This window comes from Macrosteles quadrilineatus, unplaced genomic scaffold (genome assembly GCF_028750875.1).
Source record: "Macrosteles quadrilineatus isolate MER2022 unplaced genomic scaffold, UCM_ALF_1.0 Scaffold_6__1_contigs__length_79288215, whole genome shotgun sequence".
Classification (NCBI taxonomy): Eukaryota; Metazoa; Arthropoda; class Insecta; order Hemiptera; family Cicadellidae; genus Macrosteles; species Macrosteles quadrilineatus.
The window spans coordinates 74926850-74954225 of record NW_026542599.1 but is presented as its reverse complement, the minus strand read 5'-3'; the positions used below and the strand labels follow the sequence as shown (position 1 = coordinate 74954225).

The 27376-nt window shown below is 35.6% G+C and overlaps 1 protein-coding gene across 2 annotated transcripts; it reads right to left on the bottom strand.

Moving 5' to 3' along the window:
* Positions 1-4863: 4863 nt before the first annotated feature.
* On the bottom strand, positions 4864-22733 carry LOC128997334 (fanconi-associated nuclease 1-like). 2 transcript variants are annotated; one of them, XM_054422966.1, is made up of 13 exons: positions 22533-22733; positions 19350-20338; positions 17848-18064; positions 15909-16127; positions 15358-15489; positions 14210-14444; positions 12777-12985; positions 11834-11946; positions 10982-11154; positions 10374-10505; positions 8487-8609; positions 7629-7740; positions 4864-5997 (listed from the first exon to the last, which is right to left on the bottom strand). In XM_054422966.1, the coding sequence occupies exons 2-13, from the start codon at positions 20314-20316 to the stop codon at positions 5939-5941; spliced, it is 2691 nt and encodes an 896-aa protein (XP_054278941.1). In that variant the 5' UTR covers positions 20317-20338; positions 22533-22733; the 3' UTR covers positions 4864-5938. The 2 variants fall into 2 exon arrangements, with proteins under 2 accessions (XP_054278941.1, XP_054278942.1); XM_054422967.1 differs by having other exon boundaries at positions 19350-20334.
* Positions 22734-27376: the final 4643 nt, after the last annotated feature.

Here is a 27376-nt window from a genome sequence, read left to right as displayed (position 1 = left end):
CTAGATCTCGCATTGGGGAGAGCATATTGAATGTGGAATTGACTCTAAAACTCATGAATATGAAATTAAATTTAGACAGAATAGAAAACTAGTGTTTAATTGAATCAAGGAAAAACACAAAGGCTATAATCAAATATAAAAACGTAAACATATGACTTAAATACAATTAATAGTCACATGCTAGCTTATATACAGATCATGAGTGAAAGTCCAACATATGCCAGGAATGTTCCAGGGATATTGGGACGTTTTGGGAACTCTTGTGTGATTTCCTGAGGATATTCTGTGATAGTTTATTCGAACGTAGAGTAGAACACAAAGATAGAAATGTTATTAAATCTTAAGGAGATAAATTTATTTTTTAACTTTTCTTAGATTGTTTTAATATACTCACATTTTATAATTTTTATTATTTCATAAAGCGGTACAAAAGATGTTATTATTTTAAGTAATAGTTTAAAATTTTCTATAAAGTAAACAATAACAATTTAAACTAGTAGATACATAAATGTTCTCTCTATTTAATACGTTACTATAATATAGCTGTTAACATTTTATATACTTTTTGACGATCCGCGCTAAGCGATCGTAATAACAAGGGCAAGTGTGAGTTCGGAACGACATCCGACCTTACATTAGTATTTAGTAAAGTGAAAGTCTGTGAGTTATAGAAGACCAGCGCAGCGAGGTGGCGGACGGGCAGCAGTTTGTGTTGTTCAACTCCCACACGAATCCATACATTCCCTTAGGGTTGGTAGCAGCAATGTCCAAAACCGGTTTTGGGGGCGGCTCGTTCAGCGCGCCACTGGCGAAATATTGAACTACGGGGACTGTTGGCTAAACACAGAAGTTGTACAGCTGAGTAGCCACGGAGGTATAAAGCCCCCTTAAAAAACCAGAGCTATAATCTACCAACCAGCACTTGTCTCTTGTCTTGAAATATATGAATGTACATCTTTATGGATTTTACCATTAAACTTGTCTGTGATTTTACGTGGTATGCTTACGCCAAATTGACGGTACCAGTATACAGAAGTTTAATCCCGGAATTGCGGGACTCGAGCATAAAATATATAAACCTTAATTATTATTACAGCATTGTTTATTTATTCTATGATTCTGGCACATAAATTTATACTATGGAATGTTTTTTGTTTGTAGATAAAGAATTTTTAAAATCTGGTTAATAAAGCATTCTAAAGCCAAAGTTTAAAGAATTCGTTACAACTTTGTTCTGTTGGGCTGTTGTCGAGCGGTACGGTATTGCCACTGCCGCTATATGGGTGCTGGCTCGATAGTCGATACTGCTCCGAGTGAAAAGGGCGCTAGTACAGTAGTCGCAGCTAGTCTGGGCGCGCGGACCCTTGTGTACTAACCGTCCCCCACGCCAAAGCCATGAAGACAGCGCTGAGGCGCTGAACAACCCCAGAGAGCCGTGTGGGCCAGATGTTTTTGGAAATGAGCAATAAACACTCCCCTCTACACCCCCCGCCCTGGCGCGGCCGCGCGCCCAGACTAGCTGCGACTACTGTAGTGCGTTCCATTGCCGAAACACTGTTACCACCCTCAGCTCGCAAAACAAAAGTTATTAACAAATCTTTTGGTTTGCTTAAACAACCTGCAGTACAAGTTAAAATATATCGTTCAGTAAACTATGACTTTGTCTTTAAAATTTACTTAATTAATCAGAATTGTAATAGACTTAAAAATGCAATACTCTCCAAAGCACCGTTGACATTGCTTTGTTTTACCTTGCAAATATAATTTTGTAGTGTTGGGTGTGCAGAGTGACATACTAAAAGTTTCAAAAATTGGTCCACATTAAATCCCCTAAAATCACTAAAAATGGCGGCTTGTCCCAACATTAGACAAATTTTGAAATTTTTCGAGAAGTTCACTTGGGACCTGATATTTGGTGGTTAGTACTTAATTTCCATAGGGACTGCGTTTTTGGCCGCCACCTTGGATCCGCCGCATAAAATGTCAACAATAACGCTTCACAACAAATTCATGATAGTCTTGACTTACTCAACTTATTTCCTTTTATCTCCTATGGCAGCATCTGCATAGGGCATCCAGAGGAGCTCTCCATCTATCCCTGTCTCCAGCAAGTGCCTTCACTTCTCTTCGAGTCTTGTTTACCTCTTTCGCTTCTTTGATAATGGTCCTCCTCCAGGTTTTCCAGGCATCTACCTCTTCTTCTAATTAAGGGCCTCTTTCTCCGTTTGGCTTCCTCAGAGTATGTCCCAGCCACTTCCACTTCCTCTCTCGAATTTGCAGTTTGACCTGTTTCTCTCCATAAATCTTCGTTTGCGATTATCTCCGGCTCCGGCCAATGAATGTTCATGATACGGCAAAGACACCTTTTGATGAGACGTAATTAAACTTGTAACCTTCCACGTCTCACTTGGATACAGCAAAACAGACTTCATGATAGTGAATTTTCATCAAAGGGTCAATCCAAGCTTGTTTCATCTTCAAATTTAACGTTGGAAATGTAATAAATATAACAAATACAATCTTCTGTTGTAATCAGCCATCGTGCTATGACACCCACTTAAAAATGAGGCAAGTTCTCTACTGACGGCCAGAGTCGTGTGATTGCCGTCGATGTAGTGTGAAATGCCTTACCGATTTGTCGCGTCAATGTCGTGAAGTATGAAAACGGCTATTCAAGTATGGAAGTGTGCTGGCTTACGCTTTTTCTCAAGTATGTAATCCTTATTAGCTCTTGTAGATGATCCAGGCTAAAGAAACAGGTGATGTTAGTTAAGCTGTCATCATTTAACAATCATTTAACGATTAATCATTTAACAATAACAATTGTAGTTCACTCTAAAATGGCACTGTGGTGTGTGGTCAAAACATCTAATCTAATCTTTGTTTCCAAGCCATAACACCATAATTAAATGTGCATTGATGCCAAATTTAGGTTATTGATTAAAACCACCAATTTATAAACACATTGTATATTTTTGAACATATAAAACAAAACAATAGGTTACAAATATTTGTCTTATCCCACACTTTTGATTAGGGGTGTGCGATGCAGCATTTTTTTAGATTCGATACATCGATGCGATTCAAACTATTTTGATTAAAATCAATACAATTCAATTCGATGCAGCACTGTATGATTTTTTTCAATATGATTTAAAACTTGCGTTACTGTAATGGATGATTTATTTTTAAAAAAATATCAAAGTACAAAAATGAGCTAAATAAATTTGTTTGTGAACAAGAGGGCTGACCTAACCTCCTGGTGATGGACACTACTGATTTTATGGTTGGCCTAAGAAAATCCAGACTTCACTAACAATTTGAATATGCATAGAAAAAAAACTGATCAAGACGCAATCGGTATGCATCAGTATTTCAATGCATGCTGAATCGAATCACAATTTGATGCATAAAATCAAATTGAAATTTTGATGCATTGCACACCACTACTAGTACTTATCGTAAAGTTGTTTATATTTTTAATAAATTAAAAATAAACTTGTAATAACAATACAGAAAATAAAAGACATCTCGTACAAGAAAAATAGTATTTTTAAACTAAATATAACAAAGTTTTCTTTCATATATCAAAGTCATACTACACCCCAAAACTACAGTAATATAGATTTTACAACAGATTGTCTTGTATTCTAGATTTGATATATCTTGAGCAATGGAAACATAACTTTTTAACAGTTTTTGGCGGAGTAACTGACAGGGAAGTTTTAGCTAATATTATGATAACACATACCGCATTTGATCTATATATTATTTAAGGCCAGAAGAATTTTTTACTAGAAAACGCTTTACACTTTGAAAACAGAAGTGACCTTTCAAGAATATTTTGTCTAGAATACTTTACAATCAACCTTTACTTAAAAAGTACAAGTCTAGTAATTAAATTAGCCTTTTTTTATAGCAAAAAGTAATTTTAAAGAGGTGCTATGCTCAGTCTAACTCATTATCTAAATTAGAGGTAATTTACCTTGATTTTACCTCTTAAGATTGGCAACGTTACTCAACAGTTCTTTGTGATCGATGCAGAAGATCGAACTTTGTTCATGACTTTAATCTTCTGATCTTAAATAACCATACTATCTGTAACACTGTATAAAACAAAATATAATAAAATTGTTTTTTTTTTTATTTTAACAGTTTTTTATAGGTCAATGTTTTTCTTACTTCTAAGTTCTAATTATTATAAAATAACTTGTTAAGTAATTTGTTTGAAAAAATAATTAGTCAAAAATAAAAACAACAGTCTTTGTAATTTACTCGCTATTATTAAACTATGATTATATCAAATGGAAAACATCTTAAACCTAAATAATTGTAAACCAGAAATAACCTTTAAAAATGATATGAAGCTTTTAAGATTGCTATCCTGAGAGCACAATTTGTTTTTCAGGATTAATTTTGCCAACAGTGTCATTTAGAGGCTCCTGATTGACTATTACGAAGGTTTAGTAGTTGAAAAATTATTTTTGTTCATAAAATAAAATTATAAATGCCTCAAATTCAATTTTATATTTTTTAATTATGAAATTAAACCGTCATAACCTAACCAAACCAACCAAACGTGCTGACAATGAAAAAATCTAATGAAGGTTTATTAATCGAAAAAATAGTTCTGTTCATAAAATAAAATTATAAATGCCTCAAATCCTATTTTATATTTGTTTATTCTAAAATTAAACTATCATAACCTAACCAAACTAACCAGACTTGCTAATAATGAAAAATCAAATAAAGGCTTAACCGAAAAAAAATATTTCTGTTCATAAAATAAAACTATAAATGGGTCAAATTCAATTTCATAATGTTTTAATTATAAAATTAAACCGTTATAACCTAACCAAACCAACCAAACTTGTTGATAATGAAAAAATCCAATACAAAAAAATAGTTCTACGGATGGGATTCGAACCCGGGTCCTTCGGATCATCAGCCTAGCACTCTATCCACTACACCACTGAAGCCGTTGGCATCAACCGTATCGTCGCGGTAATGATGTTCCCTCAGCCAATCAGAAGTCTCAAAATAATACTGTAGGCAACACTAATCCTGAAATAAAAATTCAGCATCCTGAGAAGGTAACTAGCCAGGCTTAAGAAACTGTATGAACACCTTTCAAAAATGTGTTGAAAAACATAATTAATATAAAAGGTTTTGTTTTGGTATATTTTAAAGTAATAAAATCTGTAAATTTAAGCTTACTGTATAAAATGTAATCTCAAAATAACATGAACAGTTTTAGTCACATTTAAACTTTTACTTTTCTAAAGGTTATTCCATTTATAAATAATTAACTTAAAATACTATTTCGGCATTGCATGGCACTTGTACATTTGTTTTTCACCTATAGCACACTAGATACTGAAACAAATGAGCAAATCATTTGTTTAAATCATTAACTGATTCTGCTTAAACAATACATATTATACAAATTACCCGTTTGGCTTGGGCAGATGAAATTCACATACTAATGTTACATTGTCCATAACTAAGTAAAACTAATTAGTAATAACCTGTTAACATCTGTTAGGTAGGCAAAATGCTGTTGCTGGCATTCCTTTGTTGTTTAATAGTGCACACGAATTTCACTTACTTACATAATAACATAATGTGTAGTTACAAAATGTTTTATGTAATTAATCCTTGTACTATCACAACAAATTTTTGTACTATCACGACTGTGACTATATTAGGTATGTCTACTGCAACAACAACAAAAACTATGGACTTAGTTGATGTTAATTTTTAAAAGACTTAAAATTTACTTTTAGTTCCCTTGTGTAAGGTACTACGTTTATGGAGGTAAAAGGCAACTATGTTTTGGCAGAGCTTAATAAAGTATGTGCCTATCTTATAGTTTAAGGCACTTTGACTATCATCACAGCCTTAACTTGCAAGCTTCTTAGGAGTGTTTGTGCTTAAGCTAATCTTGGTCAGCGTCTGCTGAGGTGGTATTTCTCTTCAGATTCCTACAACCAACAGCTGTAACAGACAAAGCATATTGATTCTCACTGTTGAATCAGTAAAAATATAGTAGTGCACCCAACGATCGCGTAAAGATAGTGTTAACGACACGAGTAGAAAATTTAAGGTAAGTGCCTTAAAAACTTCTACGAGTGTCGCTAACACTATTTTATTTACGCGAGTTGAGTTTACTACTTTACCTAAAACCAGTTTTTAATTACTAATAATCAATACTCAAAACTTCTAAGAGAGGTCATGTTTTCGTTTATAGCCTCTCATTGCCACTTTTTTCAAACAGAGGGCAAGTCTTATAAGTAGACCATATGATTGCACAGTTTATTGCCGTACAGGGATATACCTTGGACATTTCTGCAACGACTCATTGTACCAATCTATATAATTAATACGCGAACACCAAGTTTGTCAGTTGAACTCCTCCGGAATTTCTTAACCGATTTTATCCATTGACGTCTCATTGGAAAGAGCGTGTCGCGTAGATTTGCAAACTGGCCTTACATTTTTGAAAAAAGTCCCTTGGGCTCTGCCCCAGTGGCTTTGAAAGTTCCCATGTTACCCTTATGAAGAACATAATTGTTAAAATTTTGATCAGCTGTATGATTTAATTGCTGTTAATATTTAAGCTGCAATTCAAAGAAATGCATCCTACAAAAATTAAATCATTGAAAGAACTCATTTGCAAATTATTGAAACATTAAAAGTCATAGAACGCCACCTAGTCACTAATGATTGCACCAATCGTTAACAATTAAATTGGTAAACAGCTGATTAGTTGAAGTTCGAGGCATTACAATTTTACTTATTTTCTCTCAATCCTTGAACCTCATTGGTCCGTTACACGTGTTTTTAAGTAAAAAAAAAAAAACAATGCTGTTAAGTGAATCTTTTTAATTCTAATAACTGAATTTAAAAAACTAAACACTTTTAATAAACTAAAATATTCTAAGAGCTAGTTTAATAAACGGTCGTAGGTAAACTATTTTTCAACATAGAATACAAACAAGTCTTTGTGTCACATTTTATTTCCAGCTTCCCCAAGTTTTAAAAACACAAAAATTGAAACGGAAACTTTCGTTACTTAAACACATTGTGGTTGGCTAAACTGTGCGGAATACCAAAATACACTAACAAAGAGTCCACCTTTTACACAAAATTCCACCCGAGCCTACCATTGTTTATTGACAAACTTAAAGCCATAGGTTTGACAACAAAGAAACTTTTATCGATTTGACTATTTTCAACATGTTTAAGCAATAATTTTTATTATTTGTGTATTTTTCACATTATTTGACCTTTTACTTTTATTTCACCTTGCCGCAGTTGGTTCAGGACAGAATAGTCGAGAATCTACTGTACTTATTTAGAATGAGTGTAATTACATGAATCTACGTTTTTGTTTTAACCATTTCTTTTGACAAAACACTCTGATACACATTGAGAAGGTGACTTGCACTTTGTACCATTGACTTTTGGATGCTGAAGTAGTGATCCAATTTATCCGGACCAGCTGAAGCTAATAATCAAACAACACACGTTTAATGAGCAACATAGAGATGCTATAGCTTATGTCGTCCTATCAACACACTGTCAGAGACTCAATTCAACCTTAACGGAGGGGGGATGCTACTTACACTGAACATTGCACAGTATGGCTGTAGCTCCCATCTTGTTCAGCATATTCAGCCACACTCTCTGCTTCATGGACAGCTGATCGTTGGGACTCTTCACCTCCACGAACATGCACTGGAAAACAAAACGGGTAAATTATCTATATAAATTAAATCACAGTTTTTCTGTACATTGTGTACAATAATAAAGTTTTTTGGTGATTTCTACTAGAGGTGTGCGGATAGTGAAATTTCAGTTCGGATCGGATAGTTAAGGCTCGGTTCGGATCAGATCGGATTATTAGTGATTCGGATTTAGATGTTTTCGGATTAGGATAGTTTGAAATCCAAGTACATAATAAATAAATATTAAGGTTAGGAATTTATAATTTGCATTACAAAAACTACAATATGAATACTGCACAATAATTGTGATATTGTAAGTGGAGCAAGGTAAAATCTCAGTGCAGATCTAGTATTATGACACATTCAATTTACATGGCAAGGCAATGTCTCAGTGAATGCCTTATAATCGTGATATAATCTGTTAAAATACATAGTCTACCTGAAAAAGTCAGATATTTAATGGATTGTGTCGGATAACCGAATCTGACCTGATTTTTCGGATATCTGCACACTTCTAATTTCTACGTTCATGGCCTTAGGAAGCCAAAATGAGTTTTATCTCAATTTATATCTGTCTGTCATTGTGTCTGTGATGCCAAAATTCCAATTTACACTGCCTAATCTGAGAAAACTAAGGTACTGATCGAAAGTCAACTCTGTTTCCTGTATTCATTGGATTTGTAAGAATGTATTTACCAATCAAAACATGGACCTACATTGGATGTATTCCAATGATGATAATGGAAATATACCAACCTTTTTCTCCTGAGGATTCCACATTGTGAGGTCAGGAAAGCCGGCCTTGTATGTCTTATGGTGACGTAGCAACAGTCTGCAAAGGTTCAGGAACAGGTCTATGTGGAGAGAATTGATGAAGCTCTGGAAACAAAAGTGTTGGTAGAGAGCAAATGAATAGTGTCGTACATATTGCATATGACTATCAATACTACGAGACATTCGCCTTCCTGTTGAGGTTGTTGCGAGTCTTAGAATAAATATTGGCATAGACTAACCAACACAAGTAGACTTCTCATCCCATTGTAAATTTTGAAGCACGTTTTTCGTGTCTAGTTCATGTACGTGACACAAAGGCGCTAGTGTCGATGAAACTTCGTTTCCATTATTTTAGGGTTAATTTCTTGATTTGTGCTTTACTGTTTGGTTATATAACTAGGGGACAAGTTATTGTTTATGATTAGATCGTATTATTTGGCTAAACGAGGTTTTAAATGGCTGTAATAACGGGAAACAAATTGTAAACAAAACACGACCTCTGCATAAACTGTACATGAACTAACAATAAAATTGTCTTCAGCTGTTCCATAAGGATGAGAAATCTACTAAGGGAGTATGTTTTATCTATGATATTGGATTGATCACGGTTGTGTTGAGCCCCCAACAGTGTGTGCTGATGTAAATTAATTATTTATGTCAGATATGTTAACTTTTGAACCATTTCAAACTTATAGGACAATTAAGTATAAGCTATAAGATCGTTTATGTCACACCCAGTAGTAAAAAAAGTGGCTCATTCAACTACAGCAGTGTTCCACTATTCTGAACCCCACTATTTTGAAATCCGCCAATTCCGAACTAAAGTTAGGGAGGGATTATAATTAATTCTCAAAGACATTAGTATGAAGCTAACATGACATTGAGAACATCTTTCACAGTCACAATGATACTCATTGTCTCCTGCGATCTCAGAAAAACCATGAACATCACCCACAAGGCAAAATCATCGATTGTGTATCTTCGCAGACAATTTTTGCAATTATGAAAACAAAACTTCGGCGTGGTCACAGCAAAATTATGAAATTCTTATGAGGTTACGGTGAAATCTTGAACATCTTCTGCGGTCACAGAGACATCATCATTGCCTCCCGCGATCACAGAAAATGTGACCATCATACACAATCGTGATGATCAATTACTGCAGGAATCTGCTTGTACTACTGGTTTTTAATTAATTAGGTACTGTTAATACAAACAAGGGTTCGATCCAAGTTAGTTCAGAATAGCAAGCCTCTACTGTAGATACTTTTTTTGATAAAAAAAATGGGCTGAGCTGGCATGGGATTTTTACTTCAGTAGACATACAAATGTCGACGAGATTACCTAAACATCAACAGCTATTTTACATCTTTACAAACTACTTTCTCATACTTACGGTGCAACTACAATTCAATGTTTATCTCGATTACATGTGGAGTGGTTACATGACATTTTTAATGTAACATTTTTGTTTATATTTTTAGATGTTTTAACTTAACATAAAATTACTCGATCATATTGCCTAATTCCATTAAAAAATAAATCACCCACTTAAGGCCCAATTGTATATCACAGGCTATTAGTTGTCTTTTTTACTTGTAAACTAGCCCACTTGCCACACTCACTCAAAAGCTGTTATTTAACAAGAAAAAGTTGACGCTGCTGGCAACTTCAGGCACCACTCACAAGATTTTGAGCGAACTAGATCGTAAAGTAAGCCATATGTACTCACAGTTGCTTGAGACTGACAATCAAGCATTGATGTTATAACAACAGATCCTTGCACAGAAGGTTGATTTGATTCTTTTCTTTTCTTAACAAAAATCAACTAGAAACAGCTGTTTTAGTTAACCAACATTTAAGTCTTACCTCTATGTAATCAATGCGTTCCAGGTACTTCCAATTTACAACACTTTCTAGTCCTTTATTCTTTTCATGACACTCTAGAAACGTTGCTAGTACAGCTTGCATATCTCCCTCAGCCAGGTCTTGCAATTTGCTCTATAAAAACGTTCAGATATCGTAAAAAAAAAGAATATAAATAAACACATATTCTGCTAGTTAAAAAGATATGTTGGAAATTAATTTTCGAACAAGACTTTACTCATTGGTTTTTGAATTAAAAGAAAGGTTATATAGATTTCTTTATCATAGGATGCTAGGCTTCAGCCCAAGATTGTTTTTCAAATTAATTCTAAATTTTTTTCTAGGTTTTTTCTAGGTTTTTTTCAGGCTAAACCTAGAGGTTGCGACATTATCACTTAGATCAAATCTATTGGTAATTTTGGAGAGATTTAAACCAGAGACTTTAAACCAAAACAAGAGTCCCGTGCTCTACCACTAAACGAGCTGGCTTCTATTTACATAAAGATCGTAGGCTGCAAGGGGTTACAGTGTGTCTATATTGAACTGATAACTGGGATACACAAATTCGTATCATACCGACCCATGGATGATAGAAAACGAATTAAAATCACCTTAAAAAGTTCCTTCCTCCTTTCATAAAAAGACTCGCTGTTCCAATCAAGAGGAGCAGTTTGATACCCTGAGTGGAACACTCCGTGACCGTCCACCCACGGTTCACCGTAGATCTCGTCCCAGAAACAGGCAAACACGAGCGACTTGATAATAGAGCCTTCGTCATGGATCCCTACGAAAACATAGATCGTGGAATTAGTGGGTTGACCATAATAGTAGTTTTACAGATAGAGTAAATTTAGTTGAAAAACTAAATCAAACAAAAAAGTTGATATATTGTTTTTCTTATTCTGTATTGTTTATGGACTCCAATGGAAATCAAAAATGTAAGTCACTTTTCAAGCTAAAATTGCTCCAAGTCTAGGTCATCAATATCAAAAACAACATTGTGATCAAACAAAAACACAATAAGAGAATACTTTTGCTGTAGAAAAAACAGGGTGCTGCTTTATCAAGAAAAGTATATAAACCAAACTAGTACCAGGGCACCACAGTAGGGCCAATTTGTAAAAATTGTTATTCTACGCTTAACTTTTTTTTTGTCCTAGGACGCTAGGCACGAGCCTGGGATTGTTTTTCACATTACTTCAGGGTTGCGGCACTATCACTTAGATAAAATCCATTGGTGACTTGGCAGGGATCGAACCCGGGACCTCAGGGACTGAAGTCCCGCGCTCTAACCACTACGCCAGCTCGCTCCCTGGTGCAAAAGGTATAGACAATACATAGGCTAAGGAATTACTAGGAGACACTTTTATACTAGGCCTATAGATATTTGTGAATACATTTAATGCAGTTAATGTCAAACACCAACAAAATATCAATTTTGAATTGTAACATAATTGAAATACCATGTATGTATCCTTGCTGTTTGAAATGCTCAATGGCAACCTCTTCCACAGAACTCAGCATAGTACCTTCCGCAACATCTCGGACATAGACAAGCTTCCTTCCGGTCCTGTTGCTGTAATCAAATAAACAATATAATTAAAAACATTTTACATAGGGATTTTCATGGATAGACTCAACTGTCTGAAAGTCAATCAACCCTGAAGATGGCACTCTACATCAAGGCCAAAACGTTGGTGAATAGAAGTGATTCATTAATTTCCGTATATCCATTCCTCGTTCCTTAATGTACTGTTGACCAGGGAATGAGCTGATCTAGTGGTTAGAGCGCAGGACTTCGGTTCCAGAGGTCCCGGGTTGAAATCCCACCAAATCACCAATGGATTTTATCTATGTAATAATGCCGCAACCCCTAGGTCTAGCCTGAAGTAAAGTGAAAAACAATTCCGGGCTCGTACCTAGCGTCCTAGGACAAAAAAAATGTACTGTTGACCAAGAACTTTTCCATCAAAAACCTCAACATTAAAAGGTGAAAAGGTCATCGGTTCCATTCTGAGAAAAGTAAGTCGCTTAATGGTTCCAAACTGGACCCAGCTGTCCCTGATCATTGGGCTTTTAAATAAATGATCCTGACAGATAAAACAGCTGTTCTTAGTGAGTGACTTAGCCATACAGATCATCACACACTATTCTACACATATTTGGGTTAAAATACACACCAGGTGGTGTCCCCATTTCAATAAATTCATGGATTGATTGATTAAAGAAGTTTATTTTAAAACCCTCATTTATCGAGTTTTTACACTTGACAACCAGCGTTGAATGAAATATTTGATTGTATGCTGTACGAGTGGTATGAGCCCATTGGTGGATGAGCTGCAAAAACTTTAAAAATATAATTTCTTATACAGAATAAAAACAAGGTTAGGTTCTAAGGCCTCGTACCCGTTGAGTGCTTGTTCACTGATAGTCACAGTTGGCGGGTCATCTATAGTCTCCACCTGAGTCCTCAGGGAGGCCAGGGCATCCTTGAGCTGATCAACTATGCCGTTGGTCTTGCGTCTTTCCAGCATTGATGCCCTGGCACAGAGAACGCGGCGAGCCACCTCGTCTATATACTCATCTCTCAAACCACGCAGCACTGTGTGACTGGCCTGCGGGAACAAGTAGACACAATATGAATGTTACTATCTTCAAATCAAATCAGAATACACTTTATTCATTGCAATTGAACATTACATTGAACAGAGTCAATCTATATATATAAAAGGCAAAGCCCTCACTGACTGACTCACTCACTCACTCACTCACTCACTCATCACTAATTCTCCCACTTCGCATTTACCTAGGAGGCTGAAATTTGGTACACTGATTCTTTAGGCATTAAATAGGAAAACTAAGTGGTTTTTATTCTGATCGGACTCTCGGGCTCCGCCCCAGTGGCTCTGGAATTTCCCATGTTAATCTTATGAGTACTTATATTTAAATGGAATTAATGAATCTTAACAGCTGTTTCAATTAAACAAGTTGGTTCTGTTCTATGATGTTCAATAGCATTAAAGTTACAAGGATTACCAACAGGGTGCAGCACCATTATTTCTTTTACATTTATGACAACAGCTAATTTGTAACCAAAAGGTGAGTGAGCGTAGCGAACGAACTTCAACCTCAAGGCGAGTGAGCGTAGCGAACGAGCTAACCTGAAGGCAAGTGAGCGCAGCGAACGAGCTCCAACCTAAAGATGAGTGAGCGTAGCGAACGAGCTCCAACCTAAAGGTGAGTGAGCGTAGCGAACGAACTTCAACCAGGACATGATTGAGCCATGCGAACGAGATCATCTTGAAAATTAAGAAGTGAAACGGGGCAAAGCCCGCGGGTCACAGCTAGTAATTTTTACACTTGCAAATAGAATAGACTATCTTTTGCAGTTTTATTTAGTATCTTAAGTCCAAATTTTTTTTTAATAATATGATTAATCCAGGTACAATTTACTCAACTTTGATTTTAGCGAATTTCCCATATAAAGAATAAGCTATTAACGAAGTACTCATGGTAAGACTTGGACCCGGGACCGATTTACTTTTTTGTTTTGAAGTCCCTAGAGACCAAAAACACCAACCATTCAAATTCATATATATATGTGTGTCCGTTAGCACTATAACTCATACTTATACTTACTTATATTAATCAGCAAGTTTGCATACATTCAACAGTATTTGAAGACAAATTACAGAAATAAAGATTACAAAATGAATGATGCAACGCTTTTTTTAATTTTCCAGCCATTGAGCTATTTTTTCTTACCCATAAAATAATTACACTCAAACTGTATACCACAGATCTGCAGTATCCTTTAATTTTCACACTTCCATACTTACTTTGATGTTATCCTTCAAGTTGTGCTGATACAGCAGAGCCAGCTGTTCATACCACTGACCCCGCTTGTGTCTGGCAAACAGACGTTGGTTCAGCAGCAACTCCAGTGACTGCTCGGCTTGCTGATGAGTCTCAGGGGACTTCCTCAGCACTTCCACACCCGAACTGAGTCCCCGCACCCAACACGCACCTGCAGTGAACCTCCGCAGCCAATCAGGAGTGACCTCCACCTGAAATCTACACACACGAGGCAGAGTGAAAAATACCCTTTTAGCAGACGTCCAGGAGAGAAAATATTGACCTGTTATACCACTACCGTTGAATTTTTTCAGGTTTAGAGATAGGTTAGGTTGAATTAAAACGGAAACACAACCTGACCTTGGGTCAGGAATATAAGTATTCCTGGGCGACACATCTCTGGTAACTTAGTAAAGAACGACAAATATAGTCTAATGATGGCCACATGCTAAACCAACTTTACCATTGCATTACAACATAGGTCTACATTTATCTTGCATAGTATTTATATTGCAATTATCTATCAATCATGGTTAATCCACAGCGTTGTCAATCCAATCGTGGATAATAGGAAGTCAAAATGCAATTAGAATAAATAAATTTTGATGGTGTTATCTTATACTTTACCACCACAAATAATAACTAAAGACCCGGTAATCAACAAGGACAATCCCTAACTCTGCATATTACCACCGAACCTAACAGGTGATCACAAAATGATAAGTCTTAGCTCCAGCAAGATTTATAATCATGAACATAAGACACGATTTATAATTGGACTCAAGATTATGCTTGCTAAATATTTTAATGAGCTAGTTTAATTCCAAACACTCTGCCATTGATCAAGGCCCCACTAGTAAAAAATGCCATGCTGCAGGATCTACAGTGTCCCACTTGTGAATAGATTCACTGCCATATCCTATATAATGTTTAAGGTAAATCAGCTGGCTGTTTGTCAGATTTTAACAATATTACGTCTGGCAACTTTTGTACAACCATCCTCAACTGTGACATAGAGTTGTGCTGCCGCATAGCCTTTTTTTCTAGTGGGGCCTCGTATTGATCTGGACACATTAAAACTGTACATTGAGAATTATGAGTTTTTGAGTCTAGATATTATCTGTTATCCTACCTTATTTGTTCATCACAAAGGTAAGATTCAAGCATTTTACAAATTTCCCCACATTTCTTTACCACAGTATCATAATCTTTGACTTCTTTAGCTTCTTCAACTTCTGAACTCATTTTGATGGCATCAGAGTACCTGGAAAAATATTCATGGTATAATAATCTCAATCGTAATTAAAAATAGTCACACAATTCAAAAACTTATAATGAATTTTTCTGTTAAATGTTTTCAACAAAACATGGTAATGTTTACACAATAAAATTTTATTTTGTGTTTCCCATCTTCTGTTTTTGAAAGCAATTCACATTTTTTCAGCAAAGTTAAGATTTAGAGTAACTGTGCTGCCAAAGGATCCTGAGCAGGTAGTGTGACAGCTGTTTCGTTAAGGCTACTTCAAAATAACTATTTTTAAACCAAAAGCCTAAAGGTAGGCCTATCTCAAATTTGATCTTTTGCTTCTCATGAGTAGTTGTATCTACTTTCAGGCCAGAAATTGCAGATGAGCTTAAATGATGTTTTATTGATACTAAATCTTAATCGAAATTGATACTTACATTTGAAAGTCCGCTCGTGAGTGAAATATTCTAGTTCGGTCGACTTCATATTCTGGAAACTTGAGTCCTTTCAGTTGACCCACAAGTCTCAGTTGATCGGAGAATCTGTCCTTCTCGGCTCCATGGTAGTGGGGGTAAGAGAACAACAACAAGCAACGGGAGATAGTCTCCAAGGGGCCACTGGCAACTTTAATTAACGACCCCAATCTTCCGTAAAGTCTGGAATATTACGAGACAGTTAGTAACCTTGAGCTATCTATGAATCCTGTCAATTTTATATTTAGGATAGTGGCAAGTTTCACGGAAATTGATGATGGAATTAAGAAAGAAATACCCCCGCCGCAGCAAACCTACAGACTACGCATATTTCTATCCAAAACTTATTAATTTTAGCGAATTTCCCATATAGGGAATAAGCTATTACCGTAGTACTCATGGTAAGACCTGGACGCAGGACCGTTCGTTTTGAGGTCCCTAGAGGCCAAAAACACCATCCGTTCAAATTCATATATATATATATATTTATATATTTATATATTTATATATATATATATATATGTGTCCGTTAGCACAATAACTCGAGTAAAAATGATCCGATTTTGATGAAATTTGGTACAAACGTGTAAACCTACGTTTATTCGACCGAGTTCGCGATCCAGCATGATCGGACCATGGGAACGGGGGTTTACGGGGGGTTTTATGGGGTAAAAATAGGTTTTTCCCATTTTTGACCCAAAAAACATAAAATTTAGCAATTTCTTTCCAAACCATTTTGTAGAGCTTAAAAAAACAAATAATTTAGTATATTGAAGCGTTGTTATGCGCCTAATGGTTACGGAGAAAATTCCAAAAAATTGTAAATTTAAAATTCCCATGTTATTCTTATGGAGAATAAGTAAACTGTTGTAGTTTGCTTGTTTATGAACATATTTTGATCAAATTTGGAAAATGTTTTTATTTCTTACTAACTATTAACATTTTACAAAAAAAAAACAGTTTTACCCTCCCTGATGCAGCAAACCTAAGTACTTGTTAAACTAATTCTATTTAAATAGGGAATAAATGTGATATTTTTAAGGATGCATTTTAGTGTAAATCCAATCAGTCAAATGGAAATTCGCTTAGTCTGCAGGTTTGCTGCGGCGGGGGGTATTTCTTCAATATCCCTAGCATATACCAAGTTTTTAACAAAGGCAAATGGAAAGGACGACTGTTTACTATAGCATCTCATGTGCCATATCAACAATAGTTTAAAATACTAAGAAGGGTAAATATAAAGTTTGAACCTGATCAAACTCTATGAGAGGATCATCCAACTACATTATATTTAACGAAAAAATTTTGCTAAACGTAGCCCATGTAGATGGATGTCTACTTTCATATCCAAAAGGCATTTACGTAACACAAACTAAGCCATACCTTTTTTTTCTACGCCAGTGACATTGGCATTTCACAAGAGAGGTCACGAGAAAATAAATGTTTGGTGGATGTACCGAGAGTTGAACCCGTCCCTCCTGAACCGGTCGGAGACGCTAACCACAAGGCACTAACACACCAAATTCTGAACTCCTAATACTGTAATTTATTAGAAGACAAATTCGGCGTTCTTCTACTACCACTACTATACCTCATCATGTGACCACCGGTGATGACAGGGCTTTTGTTGTTACCACTTGCCATCTGTGGAACACCCGTACCCTGTACATTAAGACCCTTGAAAACATTCCTAGTTTGTAGCGGCACTGAAAAATCTCTAAACTTTGAGCAGATGGTCTCGACTGGCGTGTCCTAAGCTAAAAAGTCTTTGCACGATTGCTGGTGCAAGTGCGCAAGAGTGTGTTTTAAATGTATTTCTTATTGTTAAATATGCATTGGTTTTTTTTTTAATTGACTGAAAAAAAACATTTTTATTTCATTGCATTAATTTATATTACTTTACCTGTTCCTAAAATTATCTCCTACTGAAGTGTCGTTAGAAGCCTGAATTGGCTTAAAGAAGCTTTTTATAGAGCCTTTCTGTGTAGTTATCACCAACAGCCTTGATATTAAGTCTTCTTTAACACCACCTTGTGGTAGTTTGTATTCTTTGCACAGTGCTTTCAAGTCTGGTATTTGCAGCAGATTTAATAAATATTCAATGCTTTCATTGCTGTAGTCTGGAAAAAGTTATTAAAATAACAAATCAGGTTTTATTAGGTAAGATATTACTTAATTATAGGTAAAAAAAACCCTAAAATTAACTTTTTTGGTGCTGTAGGCCTATTTCTTAAATTTAGTGCATGAAATCTCAAATCGTATAACTAGTACGGTAGGCTACTTCTTTAATGTGTTTTTTGTAGCTCCAATAACCTAATCCTTCCAGTACCATACTCCTTTAAGCATGAAATTCATTATGGTAGTTATTGCATTATTTTGTGCTCAGTGCCAGATTTACGGTATCTGTAGCCCTAGCAGGCTCCAACACTTAGATGAAAATTTCAATTTTTATTCTAAACCAGAAAACAGAAATTAAGTTGGGTAGGTAAGGTATACTTTAATATGTAGCTACATAAATGTGAGCGATTTGCCACTGGCAAAGTGGCCAAGTAATTTAAATAAATATAGCCTAAGTAATTAATAAATACTATAAATTATTTATTTTATAAATATAAATATTTTCTTCTTGGCTAAAGAAAATACTAATTTTAGTCATCAGATACAGTAGAACCCCTACCAAAATAAAGGGGGGAGCTGTTTTGGATAACCAATTTTTTTTAGCTTGTCATATGCTAAAAATAGCCTAGGCCTATGTATTACAAGGATGTGTAGGAAAAATTAATTTAAAACAATGTCTATAATGCAGTATTTTACCATGGATAAAACATACTCCCTTAGTAGATTTCTAATCCTTATGGAGCAGCTAAAGCCATTTTCATTGTTAGTTCTGTCCGTTCTGTCCGGTGCACTGTAGAGATCGCGTTTAGTTTACAGTTTGTTTCTTTTTATTTCAGCCATTTAACACCTCGTTTAGCCAAATAAAACAATATAATCATAAACAATAACTCGTACCTTAGTTAGTTATATAACCAAACAGTAAAGCACAAAACCTGAAATTAACCCTAAAATAATAGAAACAAAATTTTGTCTACACCATAATGCCCAGTGTCACCGTACATGAACTAGACATGAAAGACTACAATGGGATGAGAAGTCTACTTGTGGTTGGTTAGTCTATGGTTTTACTTCAGCTAAAAAAATTTATAATGGGTTAGAAAATACTTTTAACTAAACAACTGAAGTTCCCCTACTTATATTTTAGCCCTGTATTATTTTATGGAACTTTGTCGAATAACCCGGGTTTTGATTAACCCGAATTCGGTTAACCGGGGTTCTACTGTAGCATTAGTATCAGCCTGGAAAAACACTAAAACTTAAATACAGTAGACTATCAGCCTAAATTACCTGAAGTTATGAATCCTTTCTGTTCGAGAAGCACGAGTGCTAACTGAACATCTGCAAATTCTCCATACTTAGACCCAATTGACGATGTTTTGATCCATTCTATTTTTCGATTCAACAATCGAGCATATATTCTTTGAGACGGCTGGTCAAGTGACTGGAATTTGTTAATGATATCATAGTCTGCCTCGCTGAGTAATTTTTCTTCTTCTTCAGAAACAGAGTCGTGCATCACTGCTTCAATCAGTACTTGCAAAATAAATGCATTGTAGAAATCTTTTCTTTTAGAATTTGGAGTTTTCTTTGCCGATTGTGGAGTCGACGTGTTGCTTTTAGCTGGGGTGTTCTTATTTTTCTGGGGTGTTACTACTGAAGCTGACATGATTATTGTTGTCGATTCAGGATTGGGAGAAGGTATGTTGTTCGACAATACAATATTATTTCCTACAGAGTTGGGAGGCGAAGAATGATCGGTAGAAGTTTTAGGGAGTTGACTGTGGTGTAGTGAAGCAATGTCAGAACTGGTAGAGGGTTGATTATGGAATGGCAAAGAAGTACTGCCATAACTTGTAGACGGTTGACTAGCACAACTATTACTACTCACCTGACTCAAATGTTTTACTCCATCTTCAATGACATTGCGCTCTTTGACAGGGAAGAAATTTTTAATACTATTTTTAGGATCGGGATTATGAACTTTCTTTTTAGGCGTCGGAGTTCTGGGACTGGGCTTCTTTCTTTTTGGACTTGGAGTCAAACTAAAGCGATTTGGACTCCTTTTGAGGGCAGGTGAAAGAAGAACAGAGTTTGTTGACGGTTGTGTAAAAGCACAACTCTCACTCTCTCCCCAGATAGTACTGAGAGCACTTTCATTTGGATTTGGGGATTCTCGATTTTCATTTGCTCCAAACAAATCTTTCCGCACTTGTACTTTTGCTTTTTTTAAGCTTAGTTTCAGTTTGGACCCCATTTTTTTTTATGCAGACTGCTATCTGGAAAATACACAAAACCAATATTTTTAGAAACAATGAGTTTTCTTGATTAAACAAAGTTCAGGTAAATTTATAGGCATGCACTACTTAGCTCTCTAATATCATTAGCTTTTAGGCCTAATTAGTTTTTAAAATCAATCTGGGCTACGGTATTTATTGTATAATACAACTAGAACCTAAATTGTTGTTGCATTTATTCAGCCTACATCACAATTTCTTCTGTCAATTTTTATCATTTAGTTTATTTATCTTATCATTGTTATTTTTTTATCATTGTTAGGACCTAGCTCTAGAAATTGCCTATCCATAATGTATTTTCTTGCTGTAAAGTGGTTTTGTCGTTGGGAATAAATAAATAAACAAAACACTCACATGATCCTCTACTCTATTACCCTATCTAATCCTGCAAAGCTTTAGTTCTTCTTTGGCTCTAAACATGAATCTCCGAACCACATTATGTTTTTAACGTATCAAGAGGTTTGCAACCAAGATCTTTTTCTTTTCTAGGCCTGTTTATACAATGTAAGAAAAGCAAATGGTGAGTCGATAACTACAAAAACTAATTGTGGTTATGTTTAGGCTTGGATACATTTCAAGTGGCACCACTGGGACTCCAACTCATGACATTGCTGCTGTAGTTTCAAGACTATTATGCAACCGAATAAGCCACTGACTAACCAAATGTTTACTTGGTTACCTAGCATGCCACCGAATTAACCGGGTTGCCAGTTGAACGGTACGTGCAGAGTGCACGCCAATTCAGATTTTCGGCACTTGGTTAATCCGAGTCAGATATTTTGTTGGTGGCCACAGTGGAAGCAGGACATACGCTACCGGTACTGACTCGGTTAGCAAAGAAACAAGTCAGTCGTTGTTATGGAATTGTCGGATGAGGAATTAACGTGTAAAATTATAGTGTCTGTGATATGTTTTGAACATTGCTTTAATAGCTGCTGACTTTTAACTTGTTTTTGTAATTGTTTTTTTTCTAGTTTTTGACTCAGGAATAAGTTCAGTTCTATTTTATTAAACTAATTTACCTATCAATTTGTGTATTTACTTCAGAACATAAAAGTCTGAAAATGTTGTGAAGTTACAGCCAGTGAAAAATGGTGTTCATGATATGGTGTTCTCTTTCCCTATAGCTAGAAATGATAGCCTATAGCTCCTTTCTATATTGCGTTGAGTGGGAACCACTGAAACGTATTATTAAAATTGGACATCGAATTGTAAGAAACTGGTGTAACCTTCATTAACAAATAAATCCTTAAGACCGTTTAGTGGTAACCCTAAAAGTAAGAATGAAAAAAATAAATATTTTACTATAAAAACATAATTTATTTAACTAAATAGGCCTAGTATGCGGGTAAGAGCAGACTCTTAATCGGAATCTGAAACCAGAATGAAGAATTCATTCTGGTAAGCAGGTGCCTGCACGTGGGCTCAGAAACTGGCAGTCACTACGACCACTTCCATTTTAATGCAAGTGCCATTCCTGCCGCCGAAAATCTGAATCTGAAACTGAATCGGCATGCACTCTGGACGTACCGGCAAAGCAACACTCCCGTATCTACCACTGGCACCCGACTCAGGTGGATCAGTGATCACAGACCATTAGCCCAGGTCAAGATTTACAACAGAAAATTTATTCTTTCTCTTATACGGTAGACTAAGTAAAATTCCAAGAGATCATTACCAAACAGAAAGTGGTTCCTTTCAACAAACACAGAGGATACGCTTCCGGTAACCGGTCATGGATTAGGCGTCCGGCAGTGACGTCACCGGGTTGAGGGGGCCCGAAACGCCATTACCACAACGATACGATGTACAGCCATCGGTGTTCGTGGTGTAATGGATAGAGTGCTCCGCTGACATGCAAGAGGACTCTGGTTCGAATCCCATCGGTAACTTTAACTTTTTAACAAAGATTTTGCTTTGAATGCCATTTCTTCTTAAATCTACATCTTTTGTTAGAATTATTGGCATCTATAATTCTATTTTATGAACAGAATTTAACGTTCATTCGATTTTTTCATTATCTAATGAGACTAATCATCAGCAAGTTTGGTTGGTTAGGTTAGGTTATGACAGTAACTGCCGGAAACCTAATCCACGTCCGGTATCCTCTGCGTTCAACAAAAATGACAAATAAGTAGGCCTACCAAACTTATTTTACTTAATTGCTATGACTTACCCAGCAGAAGATCTAACTTATTAGTCTACCACCAGGTTTTATTTAACTAAGTTAACTCTGTTACGTCAATCTAAACATTTAAAAATTCTTAAGTGGTAGGAAATTGTGTGATCTTTTTCATAAAAGAAAACATTGTATATTCTCCAGAAAAAATAAGGAATAAACACCCCTAAAACAAAATTATGGGACGTGCATTATCTGTTTTGTCTGCACTAGCAAAATACAACACAACAACAACAACACAAAACACAACTCCAACCCAACCCGTGTCCGCACTCCGCAGTGCAGTCCACTGAGCTAAAATTATAACTGGAGGTAGCACTGAATGTCAAAGATGCGTGTCGCCAGCCGCCATGTTTGCGTGAGGTGTGAGTTATAAAGAAGCCATGTTATTGGGTGAAAAAACTCACTGCTATACAGACCTAGTTATAGAAGCCATGTCATTGGTTAAAAAAACTCACTGCTATACCAACCTAACAAAATCAGCGACACGCTCTTGACAGACTTCTGCCATGGCAGTGCTACCTCCAGTTATAATTTTAGCTCAGTGGTGCAGTCTATGTCTATGGTCTGCAGTCGCAGTGCTGACAAATATACACAAACAAAATAAATTCTCCTCTAAATAGACAATCCCGCGTTTTCAAGTTGGTGGTCTTTGGATTTGAAATTGAGTTATCAGCATGGCTTAGCACCACTGCTTAGCACTGTATTAAAGCATAGATTAAGCATACTCCCTTTTTTAAAGTTAGTAAAAAAAAAAACTCCATTAAGGATATGTTAAATGTTTAGTGGAAAAATGTAAGGAAAGAAAATGAAAAAATATTAGTATAGTCATAGATGAAACATACTCCCTTAGTAGATTTCTCATCCTTATGGAACAGCTGAAGACAATTTTATTGTTAGTTCATGTACGGTTTATGTAGAGGTCGTGTTTTGTTTACAATTTGTTTCCCGTTATTACAGCCATTTAAAACCTCGTTTAACCAAATAATACGATCTAATCATAAACAATAACTTGTCCCCTAGTTATATAATCAAACACTAAAGCACAAATCAAGAAATTAACCCTAAAATAATGGAAACAAAGTTTCATCGACACTAGTGCCTTTGTGTCACGTACATGAACTAGACACGAAAAACGTGCTTCAAAATTTACAATGGGATGAGAAGTCTACTTGTGTTGGTTAGTCTATGGTATAGTCCATGGTGGAAGGAAAATCTGCAATATAACGGATTCAATATACTACAAAATGCATAATATTAATCAATGATGGGACTAAAACCCGTACGGAAAATCCATTAGAAAATCCATTAGCGATCTAACATAACATTGTGTGGAGTGTTTAAAACGTGACATTACTTCATCCATGTTTGTTTGTATGTAAAACTTCACAAGACAAAGATAATCTTTTCACAATAATACAATATAATGTTTGAGCAGCTTATGTTTTCAGTTTCTTCATTAACTTAGTCAAACCTTTTATTCAGAAATCAGAAACTTTTTACTGTCGTAATTTGCAAGGTACATGCATTATTTATTACGTGTCGAGTCCAAAAGCAGCCCGGCGTCATTGTACTGTACAACTATTTGGGCTGAATCTCGGCTCGGTCTCACCAAATGCTTAATTGGTTTACCTAGCATGTCATCGGGTTAAACGGGCCTTCGTCGCAAGAAACACCCCAGCGGCCCGGCATTTATACTAGCGCCCGTTTCAAGCGGATCACAATCCATTAGCGTGGGCCAAGGGCACAAAACAAAATGGCGTCATTGTATCATCTGAGTTGACTCATTGAATCACTAAATGCTTATGTAATAGGCATGTCACTTGGTTTACCCTTGGAGCTGGACAGTTTTATAATTGACTGGCAGACAGTATCCTTAAATTTAAGGAAGATATATCTTTAGCTGCAGCTAGTACTAGTTTCATGAACGATAGCTGCTCTGGTGTGTATCAGAGAAACGCTGGCTAATCAAGGAATTTTTAACTATCCATTTCATACTTTCATTCAAGTGACTTAAACAAAATAACAGAGGCTTTGCAGAGCTAATTACATATGTTATATCAAAAATGCTTACTCGGTTACCCAACAAGTCCCCGGGTTAACCGGGTTCCCGTCGCAAACAATGCCCCGATATTTACCGCTAGTGCCCGACTCCGGCGGGTCAAAATCTATTAGCGTGGGCCGTGGGTCAAGACAATAGACAATGCCCTCCTTCTGTTACAGTATACTGTTGACCGGTTGACTAGGTTTTATATGCCAAAAGAAATAAAAGAAAGATCATTACCAATCAGAAAGTGGTTGTGTGAAAAAAGGGTAAATATAAGCACTGCACTTAACAGGAAATCTATCCCCTATGCCTTACACGCCAAACAGAATACCTAATACATAATTTGTAAAAAAGGTTTTATCAAACTCTGTTGTGTTAAACCGAGAATTTCAAAATTCTTTAGTTGTTGGCAATTATGTTATCTTTTTATAACAACTATTATATAAAACAATAGTAATATGCTCACCTCTAAAACATGAGACGTGCGCATCTGTGTCTTCACTATGCACTACTGACAGAAACAAAATGTCTTCTATTCTAAATACAATACCGGGTCTTCACACCAAAACCGGGGGGAGTTGGTGTGGTGGTCTTTGTGTTTGGAATGAGACGTAAATAATTTTGAGTTCTTAGTATAGTATAGTTTCCGCACTGTTTAAAGATAGTAAAAATCGGCATCAAAGCAAAGGATATTTTAATTTAGCGAGATTGTAAAGAAAATGTGGCTAAGATTGACATCATAATCTGCAGTGTAATTTAATTGGTACTACCAAGCACAATATTAATTGTTTATTATTCATCTATACTAACCCATGTAGCACAGATGGTTGGGCCAACGTTGGTAAATTGTGGAGCCACACAGTTGGCCAACGGTAGAAATGTCACCTCTTTAAACTGTTTTCCAGCCAACCATTGTCCAACCGTTTTATTTCACACAAAATAATAAAGATTTAGTACGAAAAGCAGAATTATTAGTTGAGTAAATTGATTAAATAGTTCATAAAAACAAATTTTGAAAAAAAGCTAGAACAAAATTTTTTGGCCCAGACGGGACTCGAACCCGGGTCCTTCGACTTATGAGCCTCTTACTTTACCACTGAGCTATCTGTGATTGTTGATATAGAGAGTTTTCAAGTGGTGAAAGAGTAGCTGACAGTTGCAATGGTCGCAATACTTCAAACATTTTTGATACTACACAGTATAATATGATTCTGTTAATCTGTTAAGGCATCAAAAGTAGTTATTTTTTTTGGGGGTTAGAGAGGATACTGGTTTTTGAATATAGATTAATTAATTACCGTTAGATTATTAATGCTATTATAATTGCCTGTTATATGATTAATTACTCTTTCCCCTTAAATTGTTGCAAATAAGTTAAAGAATATTAATTTAAAAAATATTTGCATTATTATTATTATTAAAATTCATTGTTGTAGCCCCGGAAATGTAATATATAAAATATCTGGTTTTACAATACCTTTATCAGTTCCAAAAACTTTTGGAAACTTTTGGAACTGATAAAGGTATTGTAAAACCAGATATTTTATTATAATTATGTTGTGAAAGCTAGACCCAGAGAATGAAAGTCGTGTAAACTCAACTATGGACCATCGTTGGTCCAACAAAAGTATCTTTTGTTGGTCCAACGGAGTGAAAAACGGTTGGACAACGGTTGGCTTGATGTATGATATCCAGCAATGCATATTAATGTATTTCATTAACAATGAACCAATGTTGGTCCACAGTTTTAAATATTGGTTGGCCCAACTACGAGATATACAGTTGGACAACGGTTGGTTGGTTGTGGAGGCTCCAACCAACCATCGACCAACTGTCCCACAGTTGGCCAACGTTGGCCCAACCATCTGTGCTACATGGGAAGACTCAACCCCAAACTGTATAGAAAATCAATTGGCAATCTAACAGACATATTGTTTGGAGTGATTAAAACTTAACATTACTTCATCCATGTTTATACGTCTATATTAATAGAAAAATTCACTAGAAAGGTCAACATAATTTTTTACAAACCGGGCGAAGCCAATTCAAAAATTTAGCGTTTTTAACAGCTTATATTTTAAGTTTGTTCTACACAAACCGTGTCTTACACGTGTTATACACATTGTTTTTCTAGCTCTGTTTTGCAAAACCACGCAGTTTTTCATTAGCTAACCAGTTATAGAAGATACCCGACCACTTATTTTTCCACAATCTAAGGTTTTCAAAGAATTAATATATCCACAATGTATTCCATCTGTTTAAGTACCCTTTGGAGTAGTTTGCTCGCTTTGAAATAACAATTTGTATGTGTTTTATATTTTTCCTATATACAATGATATATTTTCACAGTAATGTACTTCACTTTTCTATAATGTATCGTATTTTGTTCTGGCAATAAATTATTTGATTTTATATGAATCTGGACCTATATAGGGTTTTTAACAAACGATTCTAGTGAAACAGCAGCTGGTATTTAAATGAACCGGATGGAACTAGCATTAACATTATAATTATTATTGTCTTCAGCTGATCAAAAAGGATGAAAATTAATTATCGAGTCTAGTTCATGTTGGTGACACTGATCACTAGGGTTGATAAAATTTGGTTTATATTATTTTAGGGTTGATTTGATGATTTTGCTTTAATGTTGGTTATATAACTAGGGAACTAGTTAGTAGGTATCGTATATATTAGATCGTTTTATTTGGTTAAAAAAGGTTTTAAAATACTGAAACGACACGAAACAAATTTCAAACAAAACAAGACCCTTAAAGTTCACCAGAAGGGCCCAACA

Coding starts and splice junctions, on each gene's coding strand:
- LOC128997334 (XM_054422966.1), bottom strand. CDS start 20,316: ATGGGGTCCAAACTGAAACTAAGCTTAAAAAAAGCAAAAGTACAAGTG. Junction 14,445..15,357: donor CTTTGTGATGAACAAATAAG/GTAGGATAACAG, acceptor TCGTGTGTGTAG/ATTTCAGGTGGAGGTCACTC. Junction 7,741..8,486: donor GGAATCCTCAGGAGAAAAAG/GTTGGTATATTT, acceptor TTTGTTTTCCAG/TGCATGTTCGTGGAGGTGAA.